The 10,532-nt window shown below is 45.2% G+C and overlaps 1 protein-coding gene across 1 annotated transcript; it reads left to right on the top strand.

Annotated features, from left to right (window-relative positions):
- Positions 1-298: 298 nt before the first annotated feature.
- On the top strand, positions 299-9,809 carry LOC143578831 (uncharacterized). The gene is made up of 10 exons (XM_077062301.1): positions 299-682; positions 863-1,076; positions 1,171-1,304; positions 1,375-1,487; positions 1,579-1,819; positions 1,963-2,118; positions 2,227-2,306; positions 2,480-2,502; positions 9,434-9,460; positions 9,543-9,809. The coding sequence occupies exons 1-10, from the start codon at positions 299-301 to the stop codon at positions 9,677-9,679; spliced, it is 1,509 nt and encodes a 502-aa protein (XP_076918416.1). The 3' UTR covers positions 9,680-9,809.
- The last annotated feature ends 723 nt before the right edge of the window (positions 9,810-10,532 follow it).

Here is a 10,532-nt window from a genome sequence, read left to right as displayed (position 1 = left end):
AAATTATGATGGACGGTTGACTTCCCGTTTTAAAAGGCTCATTCGGGGATTGCGGTTGGTTCCAAACACTTTATTAAAAAAAGATAAAAAAATGATTCAATTATTTTCAAGTGTTATCTATGACTATATTCGAAGTCTAGTTCGAGTACATCACGTATACCTCAATGTAAAAATTATTTTTTTTTTTAATTTGTAAGTTATCAACTTGAAACTTGAAAGTAAACCATTATAAATAGTGCATTAGCTTCATAGAATTTTTATATGTTTCATTAGAAGTCATACTCTCATGGCTCAAACCATGAGATTTGTATTTCAATGGCTTCTTCTCTTTGTTCTCACCTTGACCCCGATCACAACCATCGGTGCACGCAACAAGGCTCCATCGCTCAGTCCCGTCAATCGGTTGCTAAGAGACCCGACCCGTGTTTCGGCTGCGGCTTCTAATGACTTTGAAACTTTTTTCTATAATCAAACACTTGACCACTTCAACTACCAGCCGGAAAGTTATGCCAAGTTTCAACAAAGGTATATGATGAACTCTAAATGGTGGGGTGGTGCGAACACGAGTTCACCAATCTTCGCGTATCTTGGTGCCGAAGGACCCATAGACGGAGACGTTCAAATCCTCGGGTTCTACAATGAAACCGCTCCGCGTTTTAAGGCTCTTGTGCTCATCTTGGAGGTATGCATTAGAGTTTATTTATGTTTTCTTAATGCGGAATACATTAAAACCAAAATTTGAATCTCTTAACCCGTAGCTAGGAGCCCAAGGAATATACACTTATGCGTAATGTAATTTAATGCTTTTTGTTATATTAACCTAGTGTTTATGTAACCTTTTTTTTTTAAATTATGTTACTAGCATCGATTCTATGGAGAATCAAATCCTGTCGGGTTGAAGGGTGGACCGGAATCCATAGATGCCATGAAAGAATCAGTGAAAAACGAGACGATTCGCGGGTATTTTAACTCAGCCCAAGCATTAGCAGATTATGCCGAGTTATTGCTTCATATCAAAAATAAACTACATGCACATAATTCTCCTATTATTGTTATTGGAGGGTCATATGGTGGAAGTAAGTCACTTAACCTTAAAAACTTAACGTTATATATATTTTTTTAAAATTGTAACAATTTTTTAAATTATATTTGTAAAATCATTTGATTTAGTGCTAGCATCGTGGTTTCGTCTCAAGTATCCACATATCGCGCTTGGAGCTCTTGCTTCATCGGCTCCCATTCTATACTTCGACGATCTAACACCTCAAGATGGTTATTATTCAATCGTTACCAAAGATTTCGAGGTGAAAAAACGAGTTAATAATTTGTTTAAAATAAATTGTGTTACATTGATCAAACAGTTTATATGTTTAGGAAGCAAGCGGAAATTGTTACCAGACTATAAAGCAATCATGGAAGGAGATCGATAGAGTCGCTTTGATGCCAAATGGCCTTGCTACTCTCTCCCAAAAGTTCAAAACTTGTTCGTAAGTAATCTTAATATTTTTCCTTTAGTTATCATGATCAGTTTAGTTTATCTTGTTTATTTTGATTAATTTGTTTTATTTATTTGTTAAGGCCATTAAAAAGTTCTACTGAGCTCGAGGAATACTTAGAAACCATGTATGCGGTTGCTGCTCAATATAATGCTCCACCAAAGTATCCAACGACCCAAATTTGTCAAGGCATCGATGGAGCAAGCAATGCCACCGATATCCTTGATCGTATATTCGCAGGCGTTGCTGCTTATCGACAGAGTCAACCATGCTATAACATGACATCGAAAATTTCTCAAACGTCCATTGGATGGCAATGGCAAGTAAGTAGTTTCATACATTAGATAAAGCTATATATAAATATTAATTTAAGCTATGAAAATTTACTAATTGGTTATATTTTCTAAAATATTACAAATTTATTCACATACTAAACTTTTTCCTTATGTTTTATGAACATGTATAGACTTGTAGTGAGATGGTGATTCCCATTGGTATAACTAGTAATGTAAGCATGTTCCCGAGCTCGCCTTATGACGCGAAAGAATACAACAACGATTGTCACAAAATGTTTGGTGTTATGCCTCGACCACATTGGACTACGACATATTATGGCGGTCAGGTAACTGTTTTCTTTTTTGAAAAGAAATATATATTTGGTTTTGTGGGTTTGATCTATTGCACAGTTTATATTGCCTAATTAATGTCCATTTTGTGTGCAACATTATAGGACATAAGGTTGATACTTAGCAAGTTTGGAAGTAACATCATTTTCTCCAATGGTTTAAGAGATCCATATAGTAGTGGAGGGTATGCATATTAAACTTATGTTTTTTTCTATTTTTTTAAATTTCATATGTTATGGGTATATTGTGACATGCTTTAAAGTCATAAACCCCTAGCATGCCGAAAAAGGGCACATGCCTTTGATCAAATATATGATTGTGAATTGTGATGGTATCTTCTTTTTTACGTTGTTGCAGAGTATTAGAAGATATTTCGGAGTCCATATGAAGAGGTAGGTCCCAGCAGAGCCCAGTTAGACCCGCAAGACTCACCTTAAACAGGGACGTCTGCGCAGAGACCAACTGGATCCGCAGGACCAACCATGCTCAGAGACGTGACGTCCTTACGCGCAGTACGCAAGCTGGTCCCGCAGGAAATGCCTCCCAATGGTGAAGGACTCCGCCTGTCCCCGCAGCCTCGGATACAAGCCATTAGGGAAGGCCACCCGCGCAGCATGGCTACACGCACAAGGCACTTAGCTCTCAATCGTTCAGTGTCACCTGAAGGAATGAGCCAAGCCGGGAGCAATCCCGCACAAAGGCGGGAGGGGGAAAACTCCCGCCTAAATGAGCCAGTCCGTATGGAGGATCTTTTGTGTGATACCTGACGAGGTACAGACAAAAGATCTGACCAAGAATGCGACAGCTCACTGACAGCAGCATGGCAGACAGCACGCCACAGCACTGTGACCAATAGCCGCCGCCTACCCACCAACTCCTGCCATACCACGTGCCTAGCCTGTAGTTGGCAGAAGAGGAAGAGTGCACGACACGCCTGCTCTGTGTCAGCCGCTACCTATCCACCACTCACAGGCAGGGCACGTGCATAGGTTACAGTTGGTAGCGTGTTGGGCCGGCTAAACCCCTTGGAAACCTACCTTCGGCTATAAATACCCCAAATGGTATGACCATCTCATCTTATCATATCTTACTACATTATCATATTATACCTGATATCTGCTCTAGCAATCTCTTAATATACTTTTATATTTAAAGAGCAATCTAGTCTGATTCTCACGCCGGAGGGTGGTCACAAGGAGGAACCCCCCCCTTCTCAGTGACGAGCTCACGGTGTCTGTTTTGCAGGTTATCAGAAGAACCATCTTCCAAGGGTCTAACCCCTCGTGGGAAACATCTCTCCAACCCCCAGGTTGCCAGTAACCTGCTCGGGGTTCGGTTAGTGTTTCTTCATTGGCGCCATCCGTGCATAAAGCTAGAACTACAATTTTCTCCAGTTTTTCCAAAACTTTATACAAAAGATGGTTAGAGAAATTCCGGTAACCACAACCCCAGCTATTGGGGGGAATACCGGCAACACAGTTTTTACAAACACTACTCCGGCTACCGAAGCCGGAGCAAGTGAAGTAAATTTTACGAACACTACCCCACTTACTAAAGCAGGGGCAAGTGCAGTAAATGACCGCCTACTGGGATCCACCGATACCCAGTTTGAAAAACGAAGACTCCCCCGCCAGACTCTCGACGAAGTCAAGGCATGGGCGGAGGCACGACAAAAGGAATTCCAGGCTGAGTTGAACGAACGCTTGCGTTCCGTGCAACAGGCCGACGAATTCGAATACTGGGAGGATGACTCGGAGGAATCCGACTCCGACGCGAACCCTCGTCATAAGGCAAAAGGGAAGCGTAAAGAAACGGAAACCCAACCGAAAAGGCATTTGGGACAAGCCTTCAAACCAAAAAGCATAGATGGAAGTCCACGAGACTTCTCTAAAACGTTCAGACCAAACGTTACAAATGCAGGAACGTCCAAATTTGCAAAGGACATTGCTGAAGCAATTGCCCCGAAAAGTGCTAAACAAATGCCTAACATAGGCACATATGACGGCCTATCTGATCCAGACGACCATTTGAACAGGTTCATAGCGGGGGCAACCGTTAGCAATTGGACGGAACCCACGTGGTGTTACATGTTCCAAATGACGCTGGTGGGGGCTGCTAGGGCTTGGTTTGATCGTTTACCGGTTAACCACATTTACGACTGGGCAGACTTCCAGCAGAAGTTTAGCCAACACTTCAGCCAGCAGCGAAAGTATACCGAGGAGCAATGGACAATCCTCAAATGCACACGGGAAGAAGATGAATCTCTGCCAAACTTCATCACTCGCTTCAACTCAAAGAAGTTAAGTTTGGGCAATATCAGCGAGGATCTTGTTCGCGCAGCCTTCATCCAGGGCGCGCAAGACCCAGAGCTTATCCGCACCCTAACGGGTAAAGATGGAATGCCATCCACATGGGATGGCATCATGACAGCAGCCAAACGCTATGCGGAAACGGAGAAGCAACTGGGTAGAGACCTTCCGCAGAACACAAACCTTTACACCCAGAGGACGAGAGAGGACAACGTCCTCACCGCCCGATTGAACAAAAAACGGAAGCAAGGCATTTGGCAGTCAAGGGTAAACTTTGACACCTCATCCGGCTTACAGCACCGATTGGGTGAAAGGGATAATGTAAAGCCGCACCGGAACTCCAGGTGGACGCCACTTACCAAAAGCGTCACTGACATATTTGCTACTGAGGAGCTCCCATGGCCAAAGCCTCCAGTAATCCGGCATCGTCACGATGCTGATCGGAGCAAGTACTGTGACTATCACAGAACAAAAGGCCACAACACCGAAGAATGCATAGACGTAAAAGACATGGTCGAAACATTCGTCAGAGATGGGACGCTCGCGCACCTCGTGGCGAAATAAAAGCTAGGCAGGCGAGTGCGTATAGAACCCCAGCTGGGGAAAACACGAACCAATTTCAGCTTCAAAATCGAGACTACATGCTGCGTAAAGAACGAGATCCCGAACCAGGTGCGTATCGGCTCGATGGCACTCCCATCCCAACATGGAAGGGAGTTCAATTACACAGTTTGCATGTAATCAATTCCAATTTGTAAAGAGAAGGCCAAGAGCCACTTCTAATGGAAATGATTCTCTTTAAGAATATCGAAGCTGATGATTTTACATTTATACTTTTCTGAACACTAATATGCCGGTTTTCACCGCATAATTACGTGAAGTCATTGCATGGGAAGGCGGTCCTACCCGCACGAACCCAATAACGTGACAAACCTTCACGCAGGTCAGTTGAAGGGGAAAAAGTTCAGCACCCAAAAATGAAAGTGCCGGTCTATCCGCATGAATCATTAAGGAAACTGAATAATAACCTGTCAACAACCGCGCGTCGAACGGTTAAAACTATCCAACACTGGTGACGACATTCACATTACGTGAAGTCGTTGCGTGGGAAGGCGGTCTTACCCGCACGAACCCAATAACGTGGCAAACCTTCACGCAGGTCAGTTGAAAGAGTTCATCCCATTAAATGAAAGTGCCGGTCTATCCGCATGAATCATGAAAGGAAAATGAACACTAACCTATCGACACTAACCTATGACGATGCGATGAGCCGCCGCCTACCCACCAACTCCTGCCATACCACGTGCCTAGCCTGTAGTTGGCAGAAGAGGAAGAGTGAACATCCACACCTGCACAAGCAAAAGTGTTAGAAAAATTTATTTGAAACAACAAATCTAGACAAGAATTATGGGGGTACTCACGGGGTTTCTTGAGCTTGAACGCACGGACGAGCGGGGGCGAACCCGATGGAGTCGGCCTCTTGACACCGGTAACCGTCGTCGTCGCTGCCTCCCCGGAGGTAACACCTGCAGCCTCCGGAGCGATGGTCTCCTCACCACCGGGCTTCCCCGCCACCTCTGCATTATCTGACTCCGAGTCAGATAGGATTACCGGGTCGGCCGTAGAGGCCACCTTCTCCTTGCCCTTCCCGACGGCAGCCTTTTTCTTCCGCACCAGTAGAGGACCTTCTGCGGATTCCTCAGAAGAAGAAATGTCATGAACTCCAGCAGCAGGCACAGCATTGAGAGGTTCAGGGTAGAAGATAGGCTTACCTGGCCGTCGGTGGCTCAGGATCTCTTGGCCTGGCGGGTAAACCTCCACGAACCGACCCGCGGTCTGCTCTAAGATGGGCAACTCGTTCTCGTCCAGAGCACGAGTACCCATCCGCGCGGGACCATCTTCCTCCCGCGGGTTCAGGAGCGACTGAAGATCGTTCCCCTCTGAAATCAACAAGAAAGTTAGTAAAAATCGAAGTCAGCAAAATGAAACAAGACGTACCATAAGGGACAGAGTTCGAACCATATTCAAGGACGATCGGAACCTTATCCGCATTCGCCGCCTTCCACACCCGGCTCATCCCCAACATCACCATCGCCGACTCCGGAAAACGGAAAACCGGGGACTGGACCCGGGAAATCTTCGAGAACCATTCCGCCTCCTCGTAGTTGAGGGCGGGAAGGTTCGGAAGCGCCTGGCCATTCTTGAACTTCATGGCGATGGGGATGGCGCGAGCGGATATGAAGAAGAACTCTCTTCTCCATGAGCGAAGACTCCGCTCGGTGGTACAGATCTTTAAACCCTTGATACGGGTTGTAAGAGTGTACCACCCTTGGATGCACCTCCATGTATAGAAGGTCATCAGGCGATCAACGAGGGGCTCAAGGCCCAGTATCCGGCACACCCACTCAAAGTGCCGGACCTTGGCAATGGCCATGGGGTGCACCTCTGTCAGGTGCACACCGTGCCTCTCTAGGACACGGTACACAAACTTTGTCAACGGAAACCTAAGGTTCCCGTAGACAAAGAATGCAGCATAAACCCCGATCTTGCCACTAGGGGCATCGTACACAGTATGGTGGGGTTCAGGAAACTCAGGCTCGAGAGACTCGAGCATGAACTTCCTGATGATATACTGGTACAGATCGACGGGAAGAGAGCACTGGCATTCGCCAGCAGTCTTCTGGTCATCAGCATCATGAGAAGACATGGTGGAAGAAAGACGAAAAGAGATTTCAGGGTAAAGCTTTACTGAACAGAAAAATTCGCCGGAAATTACTTGAAAAGAAGAGATGAAAGTGGAAAGTGTGAATTGCAAATAACCCTCTCCCCCTTTATATAGTAATCGCAATTAATGCGGTGAATTTAATGCGGAGGAGAGAGAAATCAAATGTGCAATGAAACTATGACACGTGGCAAAAAGCAAGCTGGCAACAGCTGTTGAAAGGACGTGTGCCAGTAAATTCGCGGCCACGCGCCCGAAAAATCGCTCCCACGCGCCTGAAAAAGCGACTGGAATGACCATGTTCTGTCACGTCACCATAACTTCCTGCACGTCCTGACACAGTCAGAAGAAACCGTCGCACGACGTTTCAAAGGTTTGGACTTATCTTTTCACCAACCTTTCGAATTTCAAAATTCAAAATTTAAAAAGAAGCGGGAAAATACCCCCTTACCTTGGCGAACAAGTAACCATAAGACGGATGCGGGTACAGTGTTAAGGCAAAACCCTTCACATACCTAGCACCCGCAGGGAATTGAAGCCAAGAAAACCTTGGCAAACAAGTAACCATAAGACGGATGCGGGTACAGTGTAAAGGCAAAACCCTTCACATACCTAGCACCCGCAGGGAATTGAAGCCAAGAAAACCTTGGCGAACAAGTAACCATAAGACGGATACGGGTACAGTGTTAAGGCAAAACCCTTCACATACCTAGCACCCGTAGGGAATTGAAGCCAAGTACCTCGGCAACCAAGTAACTATAAGACAGGTGCGGGTACAGTGTAAAGGCAAAACCCTTCACATACCTAGCACCCGCAGGGAATTGACGCCAGGAATACCTTGAGAGTAAAGTAACCGTAAGACGAGCGCAGGTACAGTGTTAAGGCAAAACCCTTCACATACCTAGCGCTCCGCTGGGAATTGAAACCAAGAAGGATCTTCTGGGCAATGCTTGCGGAAACGGAAATAGCATCCCCGCATAGCGGGAACATCGAGAACTACGTTGTTTGAAGCTCCAGGATGGAATTGGTGGTCTTAACATAATTGATCACTATGTTCAAAACTACCAAAACCTCATGGAAAATACATACAACTGGGACTCAATGCTCCTGACTTGCGAGGAGGTTACAGACCTACCCGCATCATACCCAAAGACCAAGCAGGAAACTCGGGCATTTCTGCAAGTGACAAGGACTTCCGCGGAAAGAATCCCCATGGAAAACCTTACAAAACCCTTTTCAAAACCCTTTGCTCAAGTCCAAAAGTTCACCTCACTTCATTAAACACTCATGAGAAGAACATTGGACTGGGGGGACTTGAAGAGGTAGGTCCCAGCAGAGCCCAGTTAGACCCGCAAGACTCACCTTAAACAGGGACGTCTGCGCAGAGACCAACTGGATCCGCAGGACCAACCATGCTCAGAGACGTGACGTCCTTACGCGCAGTACGCAAGCTGGTCCCGCAGGAAATGCCTCCCAATGGTGAAGGACTCCGCCTGTCCCCGCAGCCTCGGATACAAGCCATTAGGGAAGGCCACCCGCGCAGCATGGCTACACGCACAAGGCACTTAGCTCTCAATCGTTCAGTGTCACCTGAAGGAATGAGCCAAGCCGGGAGCAATCCCGCACAAAGGCGGGAGGGGGAAAACTCCCGCCTAAATGAGCCAGTCCGTATGGAGGATCTTTTGTGTGATACCTGACGAGGTACAGACAAAAGATCTGACCAAGAATGCGACAGCTCACTGACAGCAGCATGGCAGACAGCACGCCACAGCACTGTGACCAATAGCCGCCGCCTACCCACCAACTCCTGCCATACCACGTGCCTAGCCTGTAGTTGGCAGAAGAGGAAGAGTGCACGACACGCCTGCTCTGTGTCAGCCGCTACCTATCCACCACTCACAGGCAGGGCACGTGCATAGGTTACAGTTGGTAGCGTGTTGGGCCGGCTAAACCCCTTGGAAACCTACCTTCGGCTATAAATACCCCAAATGGTATGACCATCTCATCTTATCATATCTTACTACATTATCATATTATACCTGATATCTGCTCTAGCAATCTCTTAATATACTTTTATATTTAAAGAGCAATCTAGTCTGATTCTCACGCCGGAGGGTGGTCACAAGGAGGAACCCCCCCCTTCTCAGTGACGAGCTCACGGTGTCTGTTTTGCAGGTTATCAGAAGAACCATCTTCCAAGGGTCTAACCCCTCGTGGGAAACATCTCTCCAACCCCCAGGTTGCCAGTAACCTGCTCGGGGTTCGGTTAGTGTTTCTTCACCATACTTGCCATCAAAACAACCAATGGTATGTTTCGATAAGATTCATATTGTGATGATGACTTGTGCCTTAAGCTAAAGCTTCGATTCGGTTGATTTGGAACTTGCAGGTTCACATTGCTTGGACATACTAAACCCGAGGGAGACTGATCCTGAGTGGTTGGTTAATCAGCGAAAAGAGGAAGTGAAGATCATCAACCAATGGTTTAGAAAATACTATCAAAATCTTCGTTCATTAAAGCGATGATCTACTGTCATTTAGAGCAATATAGCACGTTTAATTTTGAGACTACTCAAACTAATAATCTGACTTTATTTAAGATTATATATTATTGAAGACAGTTTATCCACTTAAATACGTTATGATTGCCATTTTGTACATATATCAACTTTATATGAAACAAATGCTTGTGTCCTTTTTTTATGCTTATACAAAAGTAGTATTTTTGGTGGTGCACTATAATTGAAAGGCAACATTTAGTTGTGGGTTGTGTTAAGAGATATGATTGATGGCCAAGAACATGCCTCTTTACCTTTAACTGTTCATGTATAATTGCAAGTGTATTTGCAATGTATACTTTTTATTATTATAAATTATTTTTTTATAGCAATAGTAACCGGAGGCACATAATTTATAAATCTTTAAAATTAATTTATTCAAGCCGAGGGTCTCTCTAGAAGTATGGAGGCATGGTTTGCCTACAGGCTATCTCCCACTCCCTCCAGACCCTACAAATAGTTTTGATATGGGTGGGATTTTACTACGTACTGTAGAAGTATGGATGCATGGTTTGCCTACAGGTTACGTCCCACTCTCTCCAGACCCTACAAATAGTTTTGATATAGGTGAGATTCTACTACGGATGGTTATTATTTTCTTATCATAAAATGAGTACCACATTTAATTCTAGTATTACAACCTTAAAAAAGTATTTGTGAGGGAGGCTTAAATTCATGCTACTCGGACACGGCCCTGTTGAACAAGTTGGTGGATCAAAGGGGTCAAGAGATAAGTTGGCATATTTACTTACAACTCAACTTAGATATGACTTTTATTGAACAAGTTATATGGGTTGATATGTTAACGTCCTAGACCCACT

Source organism: Bidens hawaiensis, unplaced genomic scaffold, assembly GCF_021521415.1.
Source record: "Bidens hawaiensis isolate Kalapana, Puna unplaced genomic scaffold, B.hawaiensis_p1.1 tig00029359_1, whole genome shotgun sequence".
NCBI lineage: Eukaryota > Viridiplantae > Streptophyta > Magnoliopsida > Asterales > Asteraceae > Bidens > Bidens hawaiensis.
This window is presented reverse-complemented; position numbering and strand designations above follow the sequence as displayed.

Coding starts and splice junctions, on each gene's coding strand:
- LOC143578831 (XM_077062301.1), top strand. CDS start 299: ATGAGATTTGTATTTCAATGGCTTCTTCTCTTTGTTCTCACCTTGACC. Junction 1,077..1,170: donor TGGAGGGTCATATGGTGGAA/GTAAGTCACTTA, acceptor CATTTGATTTAG/TGCTAGCATCGTGGTTTCGT. Junction 1,820..1,962: donor CCATTGGATGGCAATGGCAA/GTAAGTAGTTTC, acceptor GAACATGTATAG/ACTTGTAGTGAGATGGTGAT.